Genomic DNA, 23,484 nt, shown 5'->3' on the forward strand with positions numbered 1-23,484 from the left:
TAAAAAATACTGAACTTGCAATATAAAATGGCAACTAATCTGAGTTTGAGATAAATGAAAGACAGGTCTAGGCCACCTAGAGAAACTAAGGAGAACATCAAGCGTGTATCTGGAGGAAGGTTAACGAACACCAAAGCCTTGATCTGTCACAAAGTGAGGACAGCGGACGCACTACACCGTAAGGCAACACAGTGCAGACAGCGCAGCAAGCTGAGGGCAAGTCAGATACCTTTTACGAGCTCACTTACAGGAGACAGGCAAGCCTTGCATAAACGCGAACCCTTTATTCCTTGAGACTTTTCTTTGAGGTAGAGAATTGGGCCAGGCTACTGCTGCAAAGCAAGATAAGGAATGATGAGGCTAAAGCAGCTCTTGAGAGAGGAAAAGAATAATGGGATTCTTAACTCTTGACTGCTCTGCCAGCCCTTGTGCACAGACCGAGCCGCGGTTAATGATCCGCTCTCGTCACCCTAGCACCCTACGTGGCTGCCTCCTTGGGTCCCACACAGTAGGAGAGTTCTTTTAAATGAAACCAACACAATGATTCAATTTTCAGTATAGTCCAATACAATTTCATACAAATAGCACACAAAGCGAAAATCAGTTAAAGATCACACAACATAAAATAAATTTTCTTAAAAACATTTTTAATAAGGTTTAAATTCTAATGTTCCAAATGTTTCCTAAAGAGTTTATCCTAAGTTGCATTTGCAATAAATCGTAATAGCTGCTGTTACCTTTGTCCTTGGTGAAAGAAAACATTAGGAGAATGGGTTTTTAAGCTAAAGGTGTCTCCACTTGAGTGTCGAGAAGGAGCTTTTCCACCCAAAAGGGAGGCTTCTGCTTCTTTTATTTCCATCGCCCTTTTGTATAGTTCAGCAGCTTTTTCAAAATCCCCTTCTTCATAACTTTGAGAGAAAAAAAATTCTTAAAATGAGAATCTAACCTCTTAACATTTCTACATGCCCTACAGAAATCAGAAAAACAAGCTGTGAATGATTGTTCACTTCCCGCCAGATTTTTTCCAGTGTAGTCGCTCAGGCAGACCAGCAAAGCAATATCAAGCTCTTCCTCCTATCCAGATTGCTCTGGACCCTTTCACGTCTCATAGGGACACCACCAAGACAGGGTTAAAGTGGACACAGTGACATCGCTAAGGGAAGTTACTCTGTCCTGAGGTAAACAAAGCAAATGTCAACATGCACTTTCTGGTGAATCAGCTCTGAGCACTGCCCAGGTCACTGCAGGCTCTGCGAGCTTCCAGTACAAATCATGCTTCAGGGTACACTGCGGACTCCACTTTGCTTCTGGACAAGAAGTTAGGAGCTCGAGAAGTAGGTCAACCAAAAACCCCTCCAAGGAAAAACATGCCGCAGTAGACATTTTGTGTTGTTCTATGAGTCAAATGAAAGCTGTTCTAGAAGGGAGTGGGCTAGATGAGAAAAAGTTCTTACCTTAGCACAGCTAAATTTTTTAATGTTTCTCCAACTCGAGGATGCATCCGGCCCAGGCTGTCTTCATAAATCTTTAGTGCTCTTTCATATAATGGCAAGGCTTCAGTGTGTTTTTTCTTTAACAACAAAAAAAAAAGGTAATAAAGCTCACTTGAACACACCAGATTTTTGAAATGATTATTAATGTATTCTAGACTAAGCTGATCTACGTGGACAAGCCCTTTTAGAATGTTTCTATCCTTCTACAACATGTGGATAGACAGGTTAATTTCTGATTAATCATAGTGGGAAAAGAAGTATAGCAGGAAGTCACAAAAAAACTGTTTCAGTCTGACTTAGTAACCACTGGCTTCACAAGTAATATAAACATAAAACCTGTTTATGGCTCAGTGGGCACATATCTGTTTCTCCCTATCACGGGCAAATGCCACAGCTTAAAGACAATTTGAGAGACAGAAATGGAGCCCTCAGAATCGACAAGAGTAAGCCATGAAGTAAAGACTTCATGTTTTACAAGAAAAAGGAAGGGACTGTCACTTAAAAATTTAGCTTCAATAATTTCTAAGTACTCAGGCAAGCAGAGTAGATCACTTAAAATTCCTCTAATTATTATAAACACTGTACCACATCTAATCCATATATTTACCTATATTTTGTATTTCTTAATGTCATTCAACCATGAAAAGTTAAGGTGTGGGAACTTACCATCTGGCTATAGAGGACCGCCAGGTTCACCAACGCAGTAGCTACACTAGGGTGCTTCGGGCCAAAGGATTTCTGCCGAATTTCAACCGCCAGCTCATACAAAGGTACAGCTTGGTCAAGTTTCCCCTAAAAAACAAAAGTGAAATCTAACAAAAATATTAAAGCAATAAATACTATCTGATCAGAGCTTTTTCCATAAATCAAAATTGTATAAAAATATTTTGAGGAAGAAGATTTCAGGTGCTTTTCTCCCAGTTAAGCAGTTCGGTTCATAGATAACTGATATGTGAGAGAGTATTTAAGTAGGCTATACTGGACATAAAAAATTTTCTCTGGTAACTCAGAAGGCCTTTTGGGACTACCCATCATTACTCAGTTTCTGGTGAACTAAAACCATGCCAGTTAAAGTATGTTAACTACTATACATCATTTAGAGGTGTTATCAAAATTAGAACTCATTGCTTATCAAATCCTTCCCAGAATTTTCTAATTGTTCCTCTTATTTGAAAGTTGGACAGCAAAAATGGGTCCTTCTCACTAAAACAACAACTTCAGTGTCAGTATGACCAGCCAGCATCTCACAAAGACCAAATCCATTTCCATGGCTCTGAAACTGCCCCAAATGAAGTGAAAGGAGACTTTGCTGGCATTATTATTGTTACTATTATTATGATTTTTTTGGAAATCAGCTACAAAACTTGCAAACATAAAAAAAAAAATTGGGCAGAAGGGTTAAAAGAGGCACTTCTCCAAAGAAGACATCCAGATGGCCAGCAGGGATACAAAAAAATGCTGACTATCATTTATCATCAAGGAAATTCAAATCCAGACCACAGTGAGACGCCATCAAACACTTCAGAGAATGACCCATGCAAAAGAGCAGAAGCGTGTTAGTGAAGACATGGAGAAAGGAACCCTCGTACACTTGACAGGCAGGAGTGTGGACTGTTCATGGGAAACAGTATGGAGATTTCCCAGAATATTAAAAATAGCTCTCCTCTATGTTCCAGCAACCCCCCTCCCAGATATTAACCAAAATCGTAAAAACACAATCTGAAGGGGTAGCTATGCCCCTCCCATCTTCATCGCAGAATATCTCACAACAGCCAAGTATGGAAACAGCCTTAGTGCCCCACGACAAAGGAGGATTAGAAAAGTATCATCTACGTACACAATGGGATACTACTCAGCTATAAAAACAAGACAGAACATGATGCTAAGTGAAGTAAACCAGAAGGAAGAAAAACAGCAGATGGTGTGTCACTAATATATGAAATATAAAGAACAAAACAAAGGGTAAGACAAAACCAATCACAAACCCTAGAAATATGGCTGTAGACTGATACTCCCCGAGAAGGAGGGGGCACACAGTGGCCTGTGCAGGAGACTATCGGGGCTGTGGCGGGTGTGGAGTGAGGACATATCTGAAGGACATGTTCCCCGACCTGGCTGTAAACCAATGTTGTTTCAGTTGAAAAAAAAAAAGGACTCATGAAAAATGGTAATATTGGTTATTTCTGGGAAAAGAGATAATAAGCATTTTTCTTTGTAAAAAAAATCCCAATATCACTCAAATTAGAACCCTATGGTGAAGAATGGTTACATTTAAGTGTAGGCACAGAAAAGAAAGAATAAAATAAAAATCTTTACTTCGTCCATACAAATACTCTTCCTTCATCCCTGACAAACAGGTGATCTGTTATATTTATGTCTGCTTAACATAGCAAAGTTAATACTGGTTGAATTTCAATTAGAATCCTGATGAATGCATTTGTATTTAGAATGCATTTTAACAAAACTAAAACAGTGCTTCAATTTATGTAAGTATGAAACAGTATTTTTAAATGTTCTATTCAGCTATTTGTTAAAAATTAAATCACTGATTTCACAGCTCATAGAAAATAGTCTATCATTCAGAAGGTCAATTATTTTGCCAATCATAAATAGTTTAATTGGTCTGTTACAAGACACATGCAAGCACGCCTAGGAAACTTACCATTTTCTTATACAGGATTGCGAGATGCTTCACAGTATAAGCCAAAGAAGGGTGGTCAGGAGCTAAAGCTCGTCTCCGAATGTCTAAAGCTCTTTCATAAAGTTCTTCTGCTTTCCCATACTGTTTCTTTTCATTGCAGAGAGCAGCCAGATTATTCAAAGACTGGGCACAATCAGGGTGATCTGGGCCCAGGACTCGCTCCCTCATTTCTAAGGAACGCTTCAGAAACTGGTCCGCTGTTCTAGGGGGAAAACCCCAGAATAGTTGAGGTACTTTGTTTCCTAGAGGTCAGTTTCTCTAGCCCTAGTTATGAAAAGAACTGAAGCATTTTTATTCTTAGCGAGATGAAGGATTCAGCTCAAAACTCACTCTCTTTCTGATCCCTCATCACTTCTCATACATTTCTAGAAATGAAAAATGAGGTCTGAAAAATACCAAAATGAGGCTTTTGAGTACCAAAATACCTAGATCATGGCCTCACCTCTTCATTTATTTCTGAAGACAAACCCCTAAATATTCTCCAAAACAAACCATTCATTCTTTTAAAATTATCAGATCTGGTCCTCCCTTGCAGCACAAGGGGTTAAATCTCAGCACTGTGAAGCTATCTGCAGCCACTGCAGCCTGAGTTTGATCCCTGGCCAGGGAAGTGACCCACATGACACAGCAGACCTCTCCTGTCTCCCCGCTGCTCCCCTCAGCAGTGTATTTCTGCCAATCTGCCTGTTCTACTCCCCACTCTGTGTCTGGTGAATGCTCTTACTCTCCCCACTCCATCCCCGCTTCCCCCACCCCGCCCCCAGCACCTCTGGCCTACACCCCAGCTCTTGTATGCATAAATAAATAAATCTTAAAAAAAAAAAAAGAATTATCAGACCTAGCTCAAACAAAAGAGCTTGGTTAACTTGCTCTCCCTTTGGGGTTATTACTAAATAATTTTCAATTAAAAAAATCTGTGAATGAACTAAATATGTTTGCATCTTTTCTGATATCCAGTGTGTGAAATTAGCTTATTTTTCTGACAGTCAATGAAATGTACAACCACTCATTTTTCAGCAAGTATGAATATTATGCCATCTTGGCCTTTTAGCTTTAAGAAGAGCAGAACAAGCAGCCATATACATTGATTCTTTTCTTTGTTTTCTCCTAGTGACCAAATTTCTTTTGAGAGGCCTTGTACGTAGTATCATAAGTTTCATAAATTCACAGTATATAAAACGTGTGAGGGCACCTGCAGAACTTCCGAGCTACGAGAGAAGCAGCTGCAGCGCAGCTTTTGGCTGTGAGCATGCCTCCATCCGTCGTTCCAGCCCGACTTTTCAGAAATGGAGGGCGGCTTGCACCTAGACAGCCACGTGCACCTGGCTGTCACCACCTAGCCCTCGGTACTCACTCCAGGTTGTTCTGCAGGTAGTAGAGAACTCCCAGCTCGTTGAGGGTCCGAGCGTTGTCAGCGGTATCCTTACCTAAGGTGAGTTCTTCTAACTGCAGGGCCCGCCTACGTAACAGGGCAAATCCATACTGGAGGAAACAGAAAATTAGCAACAGTCACTACTGAGTGCAGCCTCTGCATCTGAACAGTGTGCTGGGGTTCTAAAAAATCCTGTGTCCTCCCATCCCCTTTCAGGCAGGTTACAATATTTTTAAGTATCACACTGAATTATTCTAATGGTTATTGAAAATCCATACATCTCCACATGCCATCACCTTTGAAAATTTATCAGAAACTATTCTGTGAAAATGATGATGAGGGATTTTAGCAAAGAAAACTGAATCCCTAAGTTCTTCAAAAAGATCAATAAACTGAATTATCGGGCAGATATTAGTGACCGCTTTGAGAAACGCTGCGGCATCAGGTACTTACACATGGACAGAACACCTGCAATCAGTAGGTAGATACATTCTGAAGCTGAAGGCAGAGGACAACGAATACAACAACGCTGTGTTCTAATCATCAAGCTTGCTAAGAGACTGGACCTCACTTGTTCCCATCACAAAAAAGAAAGGACAGTGCGATAAGCGAAGGTGCTAATCATAGCTACTATAGCAGTCGCCGTGCGACAGAGAAATACATCAGACCGACATGTCATCTACCTTAATTTATGGAAGGCTGTATGTCAAATACGCGGCAGAAAGTTGCTGCGGGCCCTCCCTAGGGGTGCCCCCTCTGCCTCTGGTGGATCCCCTCACCCCGCACCTCTGGCCTGTACACCAATTCTTATATGCATAAATAAATAAATCTTTAAAAAAATGTTGCTGCGAACATTTTAAGTTAAAACTATATATACTATATATAGATTTATCAGGAGTTCAGAAAAATGAAAATAATTTTTTTGTACTCAAGGGTACGAATTCCTTTACATTTGAATCGAATACAAAATGTTCACTAAATTTTGGGTATTTTCTTGAACAGCCCTTCAATGAAACGGCTAAAGCAACTTTAAACTTTATCTGAACCCTAACCTTCAAATGAACATTTCACTTGAAAGGTTTTTTTTAAATTTGCCCCAGTTTATTGCAATATAATTGACATAATATTGCTTGTATTTAAGATGTACGACATGACAGTCTGATGCACATCCATCGAATAACAGTCACCACACATTCAGTTCCACTAAGCTGTACTCAGTAATACTAACATTTAAACATGCAATATAAATACAAAAGATGTTAGTATTTTGATGCATCTACATACTTTTTTCCTTTTTGGTTCAAAACACAACCCAAAAGAAATCTCTTATTACCAAGTTGCCTTTTCTCTTTGTTTCTTTCTGGCGAATTTTAAAGGATTTTTTCCTAAAATGTTCGGCTTGCTCATATCTTTAAAAAAAAAAAGAAAGTAAGGTAAACAAAAAGACATCTATGCAAAGTGTCACACTTCAGGAAATGAAAGCAGAGATCCCCTCGTCTAGTCTAAAGCCTTTTGTTTCTACTATTAAACACAGCATCATTTCTAGAAGTGATATCATAGGGAATTAAGACTTTAACAAAAACCTTCTGAAATAAAACAGAACCAAAAAAGGTGTCTTTGGAGGGACGTTTAACCTACGTGACCAGTGCTGGACCAATGAGGACAGCCTAACTAAAAGAAAAGCTTCATTTTAGTTTGCTCTATCCTCTTCCACACAGGCTAATTTTTGGTGAAATCGTCACAAAATCAGTGTGAAAAAAAATACTTCTAAAAGTTAAAAGAAAAAAGTCCAACATGTATTACGTATGGAGCAAAAGAAAGGACTTCGGATGGAGGAAGATACAACACTCAGTAAGTATACAGCTGATATGAGAGATTGATTATTCCAAAGACTGGCAAACTTGCTGCAAAGAGCTGGATAGTAAATATTTTAGGCTTGGGGCTGTGAGGACCAACTACAGAACTCTGCTGTGGACACAGGCAAGCAGTGAAAGCCTATAGCTCTGTTTCTAGAGACCTTCTTTACAAAAAAGAGGGCATCGGCGCTGGCCTGTCTCCCCTCTTAGCAGGGGCAAAGCTAGTCAGGGAAGGGGCTCCATGCCACTCCGACCACGAGCCCCGTGTTCCTGCTCTGTCCTCACAATCTACAAACCACAACAATCTGGTTTAAGGACCAAGAATTCATGTTTGAATGTCATGCATTCAGAAGAATATTAGGAAAAGGAGTCACAAAGCCAAGCCCACTGAAATCTCTAACTCCTTGTGATAAAACCAGAGCAGTAGTGATCTAAATCTTACTTATTTTGTTTCTGGTACAAAGTTGCAAGGGCCTCAAGTTCACGAGCAATGTGTGGATGGTCTGCACCGTAAGCGTTTTCTGAGATTTCCAGGGCCTGTTTATACAGTTGCTCTGCGTTGCTGAACTTCTTCCACTGCACATACACACTTGCGAGCTGGTGGAGGGACTGAGCCACCCGTGGGTGATCTGGGTCTAAGGCCGTTTCTCGAATTTCCAGAGACCTCTGCAAAGGGACCACAGCCTGGAAAAAAAAGTTGAAAGGCTCTATGATTTGTCATCAGGTGGACACACTGGTGGGATCTACATGACCCTCTACATGAAGAGTAGCCAGGAACCCGCACGCGGTCTCCCTGCCGGTTACCTGGCTGAGCAGGCCAAGATCCTTGAGAAACCGCCCCAGGGTTTCGTAGAGGTCGGCTAAGCAGAGCATGTTCTCCTCACCCTCACAGTCCTTCTCATACTGCTTCAGGGAATCGAAGTACTCGGCGGCCATGGCACCCTTGTCTTTGCCAACAAACTGCCAGTAACCCAGCAACTCAGCAAAGTGTCCCCTGTCACAGAACAGCAAGGAGATGAAAAACAAGCTTGAAAACTGAGTATTAAGTGAAGACGCCAGAATTCACCTCAAGCTACTGATAATTTATTAGTAGGCAAGACTGTGGCTTCAGCTTGTCATCTGGGCCCATTCCCAAAGTTAGAGATGATGGAAATTAGGACAGAAAACTCTACAGGCAAACTGTCACAGTATTTACATTGCCTTTTCATCAAGGAATTCAATGACACATGTCAGCCTATGCTTCTGCAGAGGCTGTTCGGAGGGTGATGGAGCTGATGGACTCAAGAATGAATCTAATTTCAAATCATGAAAAATTGGGGTGAACTCACTCGGGGGCAAAATGAATCCTGCACTACATTCTGAGAAACATCTGCATTTTGAAGTGAGATAGGAAACCCCTCATGGGCCTGGGTGGTTAGAAGGTGCCAGCCACTGGCAGCCATCGACCACAGTGGGAGAGAGAGACAGCACCACTATGAGAAGGCCTGGCCCTCTGGTAAACGCAGCGTGGCCAGAGTGTGAAGGCTCTTGGAGAAGTCTGAAGGCCTGAGAGGCCACCTCTTGGGGAGCAGGGGCGCATTTAAACCCATTTAAATGGGTGTTAAAGATATAAAGCTATCTCAAGACCATTCCAGCTCTGACTGTAGGAAAACAGCAATCTTCTCTTCTTTCTTCGTGGAAAACGTAGAATCTGGTGGCAACTAGCAAATGGTGTTAACATTTCTCCTAGTGTTTTATCTTTCAGGTACCACAGAAATAGGACTACTTTTTCAATTAAAATGCCATTTTTCTCTGTGATGCTGAGCAACCATTTAAGCCTGCTTCTACAAGTAAGTGTCTTACCTTTTATAAAGGTTTTGAGACACAAAGAGGTTGAGAAGGCAGCTGTGCAGCTTCTGTCTACTTCCCTGCTGCTGGAACAGCCAGGGGAGCTCATCTGCGCCCCTCCAGGTCACTCGGTCCTGACTGTGCAAGAGAAGCAAGGACAACGTTCAACAGAAACAGACGCGCCTGCAGCGAGGTCGCTGAAACAGGCTTCAGATAAAGGCAGAATAAAGAAAAACACATTGAACATGGATGTAGGTGTGGACTTTATGTATGGATTTAACACTGAGAAAATTAGGTCCAAACCAGAAGCTTTCCCAGCCTATGAAAATAAACAAATTGATAAGCAGGACCATCAAGCAAATGCTAAAGATAGTTCCTAAAATTGAACTATTGAAAAAAAATCAGTGGACCCAAATATATATATACATGAATACACACAAATACATACACATTTTAAAACTACTTAGATGGAATAAAATAAAAACAGTAAGATGAGCCTGCATTGGTTTTTAGCTAAGCTTCAATCTTTAGCATAATATTATTAAAAGACTTACTAGTGAAATTTCACTAACTTCTGCAAAAGGAAAAAAAAAAGATTGACATAATCATCTTTTTGTTCTTTTGCCATTAACAAAATAGGTAAAATATTTAATGCTTTTGGTAACAACTGAATTTTTATACATGAAGGTGTAAGCAATGAAAAGTTTAGTTGCAAGTCTAAGACAGAAACGAGGACACAGAGAGGTGCGTTGTAGAAGTCACAGCACAACACGGGCATTGGTAGTGACCACCTGAGCTGCGTGGTGAAGTAGCTGATTAGCTTCTGCCTATATGAGGAAATAATGGGGGGCCCTTCCATGTACTCCAGCCTCACTGCTTCCCAAGCCTAAGAGAAAAAGAAAAAATGTTACAATCTTTTTTTTGTAAGTCAATGTCCATCTAACAGAGAATCTTTAAAAAAGAATTCACCATTATTTCAATTTCATGGTTCTATAAAAATGTAGCATCAGAGTATTTTAAAATTCAGGATATATTTATGGGATAGGAGAATAAAAATTCCCATGCTAATATCCTAACTGTGGTTTGAAAAAGTATTAAAGGGAGTAAATTATATCTAAGCAAAATACAATAAAGGAAAAAGACAAATCTGTAAAATTACTAACATTTCACACTCACAAATGAAAAAATAAATTTGCAGTTGTATGCATAAACATACATATACACATACATATTTACATATGCAAAATTACTAACACATATACACACATTTGTATGTGTTTATATATTTATATGTGTATAAATATTAATATTTATATTTATATGTGTGCATGTGTATGTATATAAGCATGTCACTCTAGCTGGTAGGAAAACCCCTAAATATTTACTGTGTGTCAGACATCACGTCCAGTACCTCACAAGGACCGAGGACCATCTCTATTCTCTTTACAACCCTGTGGCAAGCTGGGAAACCGTCTGTCCAAGGCTGAGAGAGAATGCGTCCCGATTACCAAGCCAGCAAGCTGGGAAGAACTGTGCTATCAACAGAGGCTGTGGCCTGCAGTCTAAGCTAGTACTATATATATAACTTCTACCAGCAATTCATAAAAAAAGATAAAACTGGAAAATAATTTTTTCTTACTTTTCTAGAAAGAAACTACCTTTTATCGTAGTCAGTTCAGAAAAGAATGACATAAGGATATTCTTAGCCAAACTTTACTTATGGCCAAAATCGCTGTAAAATGCATAATGCCAAAGTTCAGATCTCAACATTGTCTTGTCACTGAAACATTCAAAATAATATGGCATAGGAGAGCACAATACGATATGCAGTGATGCACAGACATGTAAAGGTATAAAGAACTGTTACAAGATACTTAAGATAACATTTACCTGCAGATGTTGAAACTTGAGCAAGCCACAGCCGTAAGTCAGCAAACCCATCTTATGTAAACTGTGAATAAGAGAGGTCAAGACAGCCCAGGACAGGTCAGGATAGAGTTCCATCAACTCTGACTCACTCACGCCGTTGTGACTAACATTCACAAGGCAGAGAATCTAGGGAGAAAGACAACTTAAGTGACTCAGAGTGATCAGGAAGCACCCCTCGAAGTAACTAACAGTATTAGATTTCCATAATTCTTTTTAAGTTTACTAATAAACTTATTTATACTTATCATTCAAATGCTTTAATAAAACAACAGATTTCTTAAATTAAAACACACTTTCCAAAAGGCATTAATCAAAAAATGTATGTGTATGTATGTGTATATATGAACTCTGGCATACCAAAGATCACACACATACAGAAAAACATTTAGTGAAAATACAACTGTAGGACATATATGATTAAAACTAATGACAGGGTTCCAGTTCTGGCAAGGTGGCAGAAGACAACTGCATTCCCATTATATACAATTGCTTAGTGATCACACAACACAGAATATAGCATTTCAAAAAGTGCAGCTGAGCCTATCAAAAAGAGTTAGAAATCTCCAGGTGCCAAAATGATCAGGAAACTGAAAATCACAGGGCTAGGTTCTAGAACGATGACCCAGGTCAGGGGCGCACAGGACAGGTAGCAGTCCCAGGAAGTTAAGGGCTGGGTCTTCAGGGAGCAGTGGGGGTGAAATGTGGGCCCCTGAGCCCAAGGCCCAGGAGGTGAATCCGAATGCTTGCCAACACCGGTCCCTAGAGACTGTGCCTTCAGCGAAGGGGAGCATGAGGAAAACACCACCCACAGACATGGGCTTGTGGGTTTGGAAGGATGAAAAGTCAAAATCCCAGAAGCCCCCAAATGGTAGATTAATAAAAATGAGCCAAGGGTGAGACTCTAAGAGGTCAGGAAGAGCTGCTTGATGAAGAATCGTTTCAAGAATCAAAATTGAATACGCAGTCATAAACAACTTTCAAGTTTTACTTCTAACTTCAGAGGTCTTCAAAGAAATCTATAAACAGACTTTTAGGGAGGAAGAGAAAACATTACAGAAAAGCATAAAAAGAGATGACTGATTACATGGGGAGCATGTTGTTCTCCACAAGGAGAAGGAGTATTCAATAGTTTCCCCCTGACTTAATGTCTAAACTCATGTGACTCTGGCTGAAATTCCAAAACGAATTCCTGTGGCATTTGCTGAGCCAATTCTAAGGGGACACGTGGCAGATTAGCCAAAAGCAGCCGTGAAGAGTGAGAGGGAGGCTTGCCCAAACTTCTAAGCTGTTCCGAAGACCTACTGATGAAGGGTCTAACAATGAAAATCTAGTAATGAACACTGTAGGACTGGTCAGAACTGGCCAAACTGGAACAGAAGAGCCCAGAAACAGACTCAGGTTCACACGTGAGCGGGACAGTGGAGAGGCGCATTCCACGTCAGTAGGCAAGAAGTATCTTTAGAGAAAAGTACTAAGTGTGAAAAATGGTTAAAACACAGATTTCTTTCTCACACTTACATAAAAAGAACAAAACTAAAACTTTTTAAAGGAAAAATATATAACAGGATTTTTTAGGTAAGATGCAAAAGGCATAAGCATGAAAGAAACTTGATAACTCTGACATCATCAAAATCAGGCTTTGCACACAAATAACACCATCAGCTAAGAAACAAACAGGAAGACATTTATCTGCAAACTGTAACAAAGAATTTATATTCAGCATGCAGAACATCTGAGTTCCCACAGACCAAGAAGAAACAACTAACTAAAAGTGGGCAAATTGCTTAAACCAGCAGTTCATGAAAAAGGCAACAGGAGCAGATAACAATCATGACAAAGTGGAAAAATCTCGAAAACCAAGAAAAGCCCACTTTCCCGGAGCTCCCTCCTGTGGATCCTTGAAGTGCAATTAAGCACAGGTAACAAACCTTTGCTATTATCTCAACGTATGCTCGAACACAAACAAGACAGGACAACCTCATCCTATGGGCATGCTCACCTGCTTCATCAGCTCCTTCTCCCGATCGCTGGCCAGTGAGTCCTGGACAGATCGCAGGATGAGTCTGTATAGCGACACAGTGTCCTGACTCTGGCAACACTGCTGAAGGATCTTGTCCACGTTCCCTGCTCTCCCGGCACTGCTGGAATTGAGAGGGTTTGTTACAGACTGCCAACATGTGTGGGAAACTTGGGATGAAAGTATAAGCTTTGTGCTGCAACTGGTAACAGGGACTCAGCAATACAGGATACAGGACAGTGGCAGCTGTGTGCGGCTGCTGGAGGTATTGTTCATTGTGGCAAACATTTCATTCAATTCAACACACATAGCTGGGATTTATTAAATGCCAGTGACTACTACATATTGTGGAACACAGAGGTGAGTAAGACAGGGTTCTCATGACCCAGAAGCTTGCCATCTGCATGCAAGCAGCAGGAAGAGAGTGATAAGTGTTATTAGCCATACAAATTAGTTTAGAGCCAATTTGGAAAACATCAGGATGAGGTAAATCAATCAATGTTGTGGGTGTTTAAAAATAACTTGCAATTCTAGGGTTGACCTCCCCCCAAATCAGACAGGTTTTCTCCATGCCGACGGCAGGGTTTTCACTGCACCTCACCTTGGCGTGGGGAGTCATGGTGAGGGGCAGCCCTGTGGGCCCTGGAGGAACTGCTACGGTAAGCCTTAAGAATGCAGGTTACCTGGATTTAGGAGAGCTCCAAAAATAGCCTTTTATGAGAGAAACCTATCTTGAGGCAGGGCAAACATCTAGAGGAAGGGCTTGCCACATGAAGTCACCCCTCCTCGTCACGGGAGGCAGTTCCCCTCTTAACACCCCAGGCGCTAGCCCATTCCTTAGCCCAGGACACAAATGCCTGCTTTGTCTCATAACTTTAGGGTCCATGGCCACATAGGTGTGTCATTAAAAGTTGGTCTTTTCTTTTACTGCTCTAGCTGATGTTCATGTGTGCTTGTCCAGCCTGAAAAGAGCCCAGAGGAGGGGGGACGTTCCCCAGAGCCCTGGCACAGTATTTATCCACATTTTCTTCTAAGATAGAGAGATACATAGAAGAGAGAAGGACCAAAAATGGCATAATCATGTCAATAAATATCATGAGATGTATGGAAAGTCACAATCACTTCCGGATTGTACTGATGGAGCTACTGATAATCCCATCGGACAAGTACTTGGCCAAACTCTGGAGACAGTGGGAAGGGAAGCAGAACCACACAGAAACAACACAAAACTTGAAGAGATTTTTTTCATTTCAAGTTTGGTGCCTAAGATGGAAATGGGGAAGGCAGGGCCAAGAACGACAGAGTCAGTGCCTAGAGCAAGAGCTGTGCTAGGGTCACTATCAATTTTGATGAATACCCCAGAAAAGTATTCACCTTCTCCATCCCTGGTTGTGAAAAGAGAGGAGTAAAGGTGTACAGAAGAAATGAAAGTTGTTAAACTTTCTAAAGGCAAATCTCTAATGGACACAGAAAAATTCCTTTCCAATGAGAGGTTTATCAGGATTTGGGAAGAAACACAATTACACATCATTCCTCCCTATAGATATACACAGCCCCTGAAAGAACACTTACACTCAGTCTCAGGAGGCCTCAAGCAGGTGACAGTGAGCTCCACAAATGAGCCCAAATGAGAGTGAAGAGACCTTTTGCAGCTCCCTCTAGGGAAAAGGTTAGTGTGGTGGAAACTAAACAAATATATCTAACAAGTTGTGATCATTCAAGAGCTGTCATTCTCAGCCCTGTCATATGTCACAGGATGTTAGTCTCACTGTTAGAACAAAGGAATCTGGTGGCCCCAGAGCTGTGGCATGATCAGTTCTTGGCTTCCCTTGGTGAGAAGCATCTGCAGCCAATGCAAAACATGCAGAAGATGACATAAAAGCAGCACCACTTACCGCGCGATCATCTTGCCGAGAAGCGTGACATAAAGGGCATTGCAGGTGGCAGCGGAACGACAGTGCCGTTCCAGCTTCTTCTCCTGCATTGGTTTACCAAAACAGACAGAAACACAAACCACCCTGGAATCAAGAGGTCTCTACTGCAGGCCATCTCTGCAGCACCGTGCCCGGGTGTTCTCAGGGGGTGCAGGCGGGGACACTGTGGACATGGGCAGCAGGCAGGTAGATGCTTTTTTGCTTTTAAAATTCCTGCTTAATATGATACAATAAAGTAGACCTTACGACCAACATCTTTTTTTTTATAGCTGCCTCTGTATCTCTTAGTAGTTTAAGAGCAAATCATATTAAAAAATAATTATTAAACTCCAATTTTCCTTACGATAATAAAAAGGTCCTATTTCGAATTTTAAGTTTTATATAAGGTATTTTATAGAAAGACTAATAGAGAATAAAAACAAAATTAAAATATTTACCTGTTCTTTATTCAATTTAATGTTTACAGAATGGCATTCTGCAATTATAATAGATTTTGCATCATTCGGATTTAAAGGATCAAGATGAAGTGTTGGCCACAACCTTTTATGTAAAGAAAAAAGAAATGAAATTCTCTTCTAAAGCTGCAATATATCCACAACATAATCCATTACAGGAATGTTTCATATTAGCTTTATAAAATAAGCAATATATCTGTTAGATATATTAAGTAACAATATTCCACCTGTTCTAACATGTGTCATTACTTTCAGTGAAAGACTGAAGACTGTTACAAGAGAGTCTATACATTAAACAAAAAAGTAGCAAAATATCTCTAAGTTCCACCTTATCTATAGCACTAACTTAACTCTTAGTATCTATAAGCAACAGTAAGAGACAGCCTTTGCCCACAAGTTACTCATAATCCAACTGGAATTTCATCACCCTACAACAGGCATCCTCAATGGGGAGGGGCAAAAACTGCTTTGGCTGGGCCCTTCCTGGTGCCGTAAGGGTTGAAGCACAGCAAGCTGAAGCTGTCCACAACACTTCAACACGAGTTCGATCTCCCGCCAGGGAGGTGACCCACAGGGCACAGCAGAACTCTCCTGTCTTGTCCCCTGCTCCCCTCAGCAGTGTATTTCAATACCTCTGCCCGTCTGCTCCCCACTCTGTCTCTGGTGAATTCTCTCACCCCCCCACACACACCTCTGGCCTGTACCCCCATTCTTGTATGCATAAATAAATAAAACTTTTTTAAAAAACCTGGTTTTGGGAGGCACAAAAAATCTGACTTTTTATGTGTAAAGCACAAATACACACACGCCTGTCCATATACAGAAACTGCTACCCAGTTTACACATGGTATTAACATTTCTTGGATGGGTGGGAGACAAACAGGGCTCCAGAGGGGAACCAAGAAGGAAAAAAAGCAGAGTCCTCCAGAATTCAACCTAGATGCCCCCTTTTGAAGATGTTAAAGCACGCTACATGCAGTCTGGCTGACTCCCAGCCCAGCGCGCATCCTAGCTCGGCACTGCTCAGGTAACTACCAGATATCACTCCTCAGAGCCACACTGGCAACTCGGACCAACCACGTCTGAGACAAACCTCATCACTTTTCTCCACAAACCTGCCCATCCTTTGCATTTTGTATTTCAATTCCTGGAGCCACGATTTATTTCTCAAGTCAGAGACCTGGTGTCACCTTAGTACTCTCCTCCCTCCCAGCCTACATCTGACCTCCCACCAAATCCTGCAGATTGTATCTTTTTCTTGAATTCCTGCACTCCTACCCACCCTTGCTGCCACTTGTATAAACAGCACAAAACACACATTAAAAGCCTTTCCTGGCACTTCACAGCAGCCCCGTAACCCGAAGCCCATGAGAGGGCGGCGTACCTCCATGCTGGAGGGCAGGTCTCCACGTTCACAGACACAATCACTCTCACGTTCACCGGCAGTGGGTCTATCAGCCACTTCATGTGTTTTTCAACTTGCTTAAAAATATAAAAACAAAATTCAATCTATTAATTCAGATATTTCAAAACAACCCTGTAATAGCTCCCCAAGTAATATAAAATTCTTATTCTCATTATTACTAAGGACGAAATCTAATTTGGGGATGATTTATATTGGAGTACTAAAAGAACAAGTGGGAAAATATTATTACTGTTGATGAGTTCCAGGCATTTAAAGAAATGTCAATGCCCTAGAAGTCTGTCAAAATGACAACTGCTGATGGTATAAATTCAGTTGATCGTTCCCAATAAAAGTCTAGTGACTCCTGGTATAGTGTGTATTTTTTCACTTATATGTGCCCCCCCCACCCGAAAATAAGCAGAAATTTAAAAAGTCAACATTTTCTTCTCAAACACAACGTCTAAAGGCTGATATTTTTGTCTTTTTCTGAGAGCATGAAGAGGTCACAAAAGGAAAACAGTACCTGAACTTGATCTATAGAATCAATAATGATGATGATACTGCCTTGGTGACGCGCAGAGAGCTTTTCTAGCCAGCGCGGAAACTCCTCTAGAAGCTTAGCCGGATCCAGCGTCAGAGCCGACACGGCCCAAGAGTGCTGCGTCAGCTGCGGGCGAGAGCGCCGGACATGTGGGCTCCTCCACGTTCGCTTAAACCCAAACCGAGTGACCCAGAGGAGCCCAGCGCACTGCGGGTTGTTTACCCTTTATACCACCAAGACAAGTGGGTAATAGTGAAAGCTAGTTTACCTCAGGCGCTCAGTCTCAACCATTTCTGACTCTAAGTAAAACTTCTGCGATTCCCAGAGACGCGCGCTATACCTTTAGAGTTAACCGCTTAATGATCAAGGAGGACTCGGAGCTGGTTGACAGGGGCCGACCCACAAAATGAGAAAGAATTAGGGTGTTGGGGGAATTCTTCTGCTGTAACTGAATCCTGAAAGAAAAATAACTTTAATAAGGCTGATGATGAAGCTCCTTTCCCAGTAGGAAGAAGTCCATGCATTTTAATATCAAATACCGCCTGTCAACAAGCACCTAGTCAGTCACTTTTGTATAAATATGGGAAATTTCCATTTTTATTCCACTTTTAGATCCGTTTAATAAAACTTTATAAAAGTACTGATTCACTTAAATTACAAGTTGATGTGAACTAATGCAAACCACCTGAGGTATAATAAAATGAGCCTTAACCTTTTATTAAAATATGCTATTAGAGGAAAAAAGAAGTTTCCTTGTTAAGTACAAAAATACTATTTTCAAACATAACTTTAAAAAAAGAAATAATTTAATTTATGTGAACTCTTCCATGTAAATGATAATTATAAGTGAAAGAAAAGTGTAAATAATAAAGATGAAGTAAATGAAATTAATAGGTTTATTAGTATATATGAACCTTAATCCATGATTTAAAGAACTAGCTTGCATTCACAGTAAAGATTATCTTTAACTCTGCCATTCTCTGGAGTTTATTTCATTCCAAATAGTCTGTCTTTGTCTGGTTTCAAATACTGAAAGTCCCAAGGCAACTATTAAGATGAAGCCAGTTATTGTCAATGAAGGCACATCTCTTCCTGGAGCCCCCTAATACCACCCCACACTGACCTCTCTGCACCCCTTTAATCTGACTTACGTGAAGTATGTGCACAATCACAAATGTTCACATTTCCTAGCCCTTCCTCACTTTGTTTGCCTAACATCCAAATTGCATACACTTCAAGGTATGAGTCTACTGTTTGACCCCTAAGGCTTTTTGATGTTGCGTCCAGGCCATGCTGGAAAGCACACATGCAATGATACATTTTACTGAACCAAATGACCATGACCATAGTAACAAATGTAATTGCAGCATATCATACCACTTCGATAAAAGAAGGGACTTTCCAGAACCTGGTCCTCCAGATACAAGAAGGGGCGGGATAGGCGCAGGTGCAGCCACGAGGTCATTAAGGCGCTGGTAGTACTAGGATGAAAATGAGTTTATTATGAGGACGCACATGTCTCTTCGATTATAGAGTCAACTTCTGATTACCCTGTGAAGTCACTAGGGAAAAGCTGCGTGGGAAAATGCAGTCTACTTCTTGTCACTAGCTCCTTCATAACTACTTATTTTTGTGGTTGAGTAAATATGCCCACAGTGGTCAATTAAGAATAGGCCCCAGTTTCTTCTGCACCTAAGAACTGCTGAAAATGAATGGATGAGAGACAACACTTACTGGACGGGAGACCCCACACGGGGTTGTACAACACTCAGGTGCTCTGTGTGTTCCTAGAGCCTTCCTTTTATAAAGTGATGATAGCACCTCTCTTATAAAACAAGTTAACATTCATCACAGGCCAGGTACTCATCCGAGCACTTTATGTGCGTTATCTGGATTAATTCATCCAACAACCCTGGGATGCAGGGACCACAGCTACTCAAACTTTGCAGACGGGAAAGTCAAAGTTTAGGGCCAAGTAGTGTGAACAAAAACCCATAGTTAAGAAACAATCAGGAAAGGACCAGCACATAAACACTGTTTAAATTATAAGCGTTCGATAAAGTTCCATAAAAGTTAGTGACAGTGACAATTACTATAATATTCTTTAAAATATTAGTTCTCACATCAATTTAATATTATTCAGTAGTTTTTGAACTTGGACATACATTCTCTGCGCACTTCAAATTCAGTTAATTTGCTTAGATTTTAAGATGCTGACAGACTGTGCTACCTGGTGCATTCACTACTGGGCTGGGTTTTCTGAATATCCGACTCTACTAAGAACTGAAAGAATAAACAGCCTTACTATTTTTATCAAGTTTCCTAACTATTTGATCTTGGTCTGGTGAACTAAAGAAGGTGACATAATGAGCATTTGCTTTATAAATCCTAATCTAAAACTAAAAAGGCTTGATGTTCATAAGTATTTTTCTCTCAAAATATATGATACAAACCCAAACACAAATCTCAACACAGATAATCAAACCGTGCGAGTGTGAATAGGCACTCATACGTCAGTCACTGATTATATGTAGGTAAAAACAGTCACAATACAGCCTTTAGGTGGCGACTGACTGACTATCTCTGTTGAAGAATATTCCGAATGCTTACTTTCTCGAATCCCAACTCCTGGGCTAAATTCGAAGCCTGTTGAAAAGTTTCCATTTGCTCTTGTTCATCATGTATGTCCCACAAAACGTCACCTAAATCATCTTCTTCTGGAACGGAATCTTCACTGCCTACATCCTTCAATTCCAGGTCTGTGTTCTCAAAGCCCAGAATGTCCTGCACCCAAGAGCAAGCACACCAGAACAATGAAGAACACAAAGTCACCCACTGGCAAGTCCAACCACAAGATTGTATAATGACTGTAAAAGTAAATTTATCATTTTTAAGGTAAGCTCTAGCTTAAAAATAAATATTAAGATAATAAAACAAAAAGCTTCTATGAAAAATAAAGCTAAAGGAATATTTGACTCCCATACGATCACTTTTCTGTACAATGTTACACAACATCTTCAGTTATGCATGGTTTGTTAATTTTTTAAATTGTGCTAATATCTAAGACTTATGTTGCTTTACATTTTTATATGAATTTATTACTAAAATGTGGTTTCTTGATACCATATCTACTCTCGGTATTAGAACACTGGAAATATACTGCCCTTCAGCAGTTGGAGATGGTAAATAAGTCCACTTGTACTTGCTTCCAGTTATTCTGCTCAATTAATATTATTTATCTTGGTCCTAAAATTCAGAAGATTGTTGAGAAAATCAAAATTGGTAACATCAACCTTTATACCAAAGAACATAATACAAAATGTACTATCAGAAGTCACATCATTATGTTTTGGAGCTCACTCTCTTTGGTAACAATCTCAATACTTACAGTGACAGTTAATTAGAAAAAGTAACCTAATCCTTATTTCCAAATAGGGTCCCCCAAGACCCAGGGGAGGGGGTAGCGAACAGGCAATCACAGGCTGGACATGCTGCACCTTTGTGTTGTGCCCATTTAACTTGAAGGTATTTCTCTCTGTACTGGCCTGGAATGTTTATGCATATAAGAGCTGGGGTACCGGCCAGGAGCACGGGGAGGAGGTGAGAGGATTCGCCAGAGACAAAGTGGGGAACAGAACAGGCCGACTGACCAAAACACACTGCTGAGGGGAGCAGCGGATGAGACAGGAGAGTTCTGCTGCTGCACCATGTGGGTGCGCTCCCTGGCTGGGGATCAAACCGTGCTGCAGTGGCTACGGATCACTTCATAGTGCTGTAACTTAACCCACTGTGCCACCAGGGAGGTTATGTCAATTAAATGAAGGCATATGAATGAAAGGATCCATTCTGTCAGGTCAGTGGGTAGGACTGACCAAAAACAGAGAAAAAAAGAAAATATGTATTTTTCTACTATTATATCTATTTTCAACGAACACCAGGCAAATTCTCTGGGGTGGCCTCCCAGCAGGCACTTTCTCCTGGCAGGATTTAAAAAAATAAAATAAAATAAAACAAGTGGTTTTCTTTGGAAAATCCAGTTTTATGAAAAAACAGTCTTAAAATATTTCAGATGCTATATGACAGAGAATATATATTTACCTGTTTAATAATCTTCTCCACATAAACATAAGTTTTATAAACTCCTTCAACTGGATCTCCTGAATGATCAATAATCTGGGGGGAAAAAGTTTAACAAGAAAAAACAGTAACAGGAGGCGATGGTGGCAAATGCCTGTGTGTCAAGAACTGTTCCCAGGACATGTTAGCTCGTTTATCCCAACATCCGCCCTACAAGGAGACCCTGCTCCTCTCACCACTTACAGAGGAGTAAACTGAGGCACCCGACCAGCTTGTCAGGGTCACACGCTGCTAACAGCAAAATTCTGGCCGCAATACAAGGAAAGCATGCTTTGGCACGTGTCTCCACATCACGCGACACACACGCCTTCACAATACATTGACATCTGTTTTTATTCCAGTAAAGCTCTAACCTCACAAAACCAAAAGACAAAGTGGGATTTTGTTATGAAAAAGTCTTTTGAATTTGCTGAACGAATGTCCTGTTTAAGAACAAATATATTGCTAATAAGTGATTAATAGCTAATACGACAGAATATAGCAATAGTTTTATAAAACACATCAAGTGGTCAGTAGGGAGGTTTATAAAGTAATTCCATTCTTCCAGTGTACTAATTTTTACTAGTATTATTTATAGAATCTTAAGAAAGATAAATTAGTACTTTCTTCCTATGGGGCCTAGTGGACTAGTAGATACCAAAATAATTCAAGAATGAAGTGGCTCTGGGCAATAATTCTAATAAAAATGCACTTTTTTTTGTCTTCAGTTCTTCAATTTAACATAAAGCTATCTTTCATTACTAAGTTATGTTAAGAAAAATGCTTATATTAACATTTAATCTTACGTTTTGGCTGAGCACAGACAAAAAGCGCCAAGATCCCAGGCGTTTTCAGTATTCCTGACATGAACTAAAGGGCTTCCCTGTCGTCTCAGGGTGCAGCGATGAAGGGCGTGCACGTCTGCTCTGAACATGGCCCCGCCCTGCGCCCTGGTAAGGTCATGTCTCGCTCCCCATTAGTGTCCGGCTCTCCCTGGTGCCCTGAGGAAAGGTGCTCTGAAAGCCTCCTCTTTACTCTAGACCTTCGTCAAAGCAGGTGGAGGGACTGTGCTTGGAGGAGGAGAGGGGGTGGGGGGCAGAAAAGAACCTGTTCTGTCCACTCACAGGTCTTACTCCTTTTGGCTACGTGTTGCTATTTATTCCCCTAATTCTCTCACGGCCCACCACTCCTCTGCTAGGAATCTGTTGGCTCTATTGTTAAAATTCATCCAGAGTCCCACTGCTTCCCAGCACCTTCTTGACTCCCCGGCATCTCTCACCTGGCCGACTGCCACCTGGCACCTCTGCCCGGCCCACCACACTCCGGGCCAGTCTCACTGCCCGAGTGAGATCACTGCCAGAGTGGCATGTTCTCTCCTACTGCTTAAAGTCCTCCCACGCCCACCCACTATCTACCGTCTCCCCAGCTAAAAGAACCAAGGACGGGCTTAGTTTTCAAAATGGCCTAGAAGGATCTCCTAGGTAGTCCCATTATCTCTCCCACTAATTGCCCACACCCAGTCCTCCAGCTTCCCTGCTTCCTTTGACACGCACCAGGCTCACTCTCAGCTCAAGGTGTGAAAACTCTAGCGCTTCCCTCAGCCCACTCCGATTCTTACAAAACAACCCTCTGAATTTTACCTTAGCTTTGCTGGCTACGTTCAGGTTAGAGACCTGGTCAAGCAATTGCCGGACAGAGTCGGAACTCACTTCCCCGTCCTCCAAATGATGATAAATCAATCGTGGTTTGCCTTCAGGGTTTTTCAGAAAAGCTTCTTCACAGTCTTCCAATAAAAGGCTAGATGGAAAATCAGTATTTCTTGTAGTACTCTGCCCTGT

The 23,484-nt window shown here is 41.0% G+C and overlaps 1 protein-coding gene across 2 annotated transcripts in view; it reads right to left on the reverse strand.

Annotated features, from left to right (window-relative positions):
* Positions 1-8: 8 nt before the first annotated feature.
* The window catches only part of NPHP3 (nephronophthisis 3 (adolescent)), a 28,566-nt gene continuing 5,090 nt past the window's right edge, over positions 9-23,484 (reverse strand). Inside the window, exons 4-24 of one of the 2 annotated variants that reach the window (XM_012732159.1) lie at positions 23,287-23,443; positions 21,629-21,703; positions 20,141-20,314; positions 18,908-19,011; positions 17,871-17,985; positions 17,513-17,656; positions 16,969-17,066; positions 15,567-15,669; positions 15,091-15,173; positions 13,178-13,316; positions 11,140-11,304; positions 10,041-10,135; positions 9,265-9,387; positions 8,227-8,416; positions 7,865-8,106; positions 6,900-6,975; positions 5,549-5,676; positions 4,156-4,396; positions 2,160-2,285; positions 1,455-1,570; positions 9-908 (exon numbers count right to left, since the gene is read on the reverse strand). In XM_012732159.1, the coding sequence (XP_012587613.1) occupies positions 734-908; positions 1,455-1,570; positions 2,160-2,285; positions 4,156-4,396; positions 5,549-5,676; positions 6,900-6,975; positions 7,865-8,106; positions 8,227-8,416; positions 9,265-9,387; positions 10,041-10,135; positions 11,140-11,304; positions 13,178-13,316; positions 15,091-15,173; positions 15,567-15,669; positions 16,969-17,066; positions 17,513-17,656; positions 17,871-17,985; positions 18,908-19,011; positions 20,141-20,314; positions 21,629-21,703; positions 23,287-23,443 (2,869 nt within the window). In that variant the 3' untranslated portion in view covers positions 9-733. Of the gene's footprint in view, positions 909-1,454; positions 1,571-2,159; positions 2,286-4,155; positions 4,397-5,548; positions 5,677-6,899; positions 6,976-7,864; positions 8,107-8,226; positions 8,417-9,264; positions 9,388-10,040; positions 10,136-11,139; positions 11,305-13,177; positions 13,320-15,090; positions 15,174-15,566; positions 15,670-16,968; positions 17,067-17,512; positions 17,657-17,870; positions 17,986-18,907; positions 19,012-20,140; positions 20,315-21,628; positions 21,704-23,286; positions 23,444-23,484 lie in introns of both variants that reach the window. The other variant, XM_012732158.1, reaches the window with a different exon arrangement.

This window comes from Condylura cristata, unplaced genomic scaffold (assembly GCF_000260355.1).
Source record: "Condylura cristata isolate star-nosed mole 26May11 unplaced genomic scaffold, ConCri1.0 scaffold00033, whole genome shotgun sequence".
In the NCBI taxonomy this organism is placed as follows: Eukaryota; Metazoa; Chordata; class Mammalia; order Eulipotyphla; family Talpidae; genus Condylura; species Condylura cristata.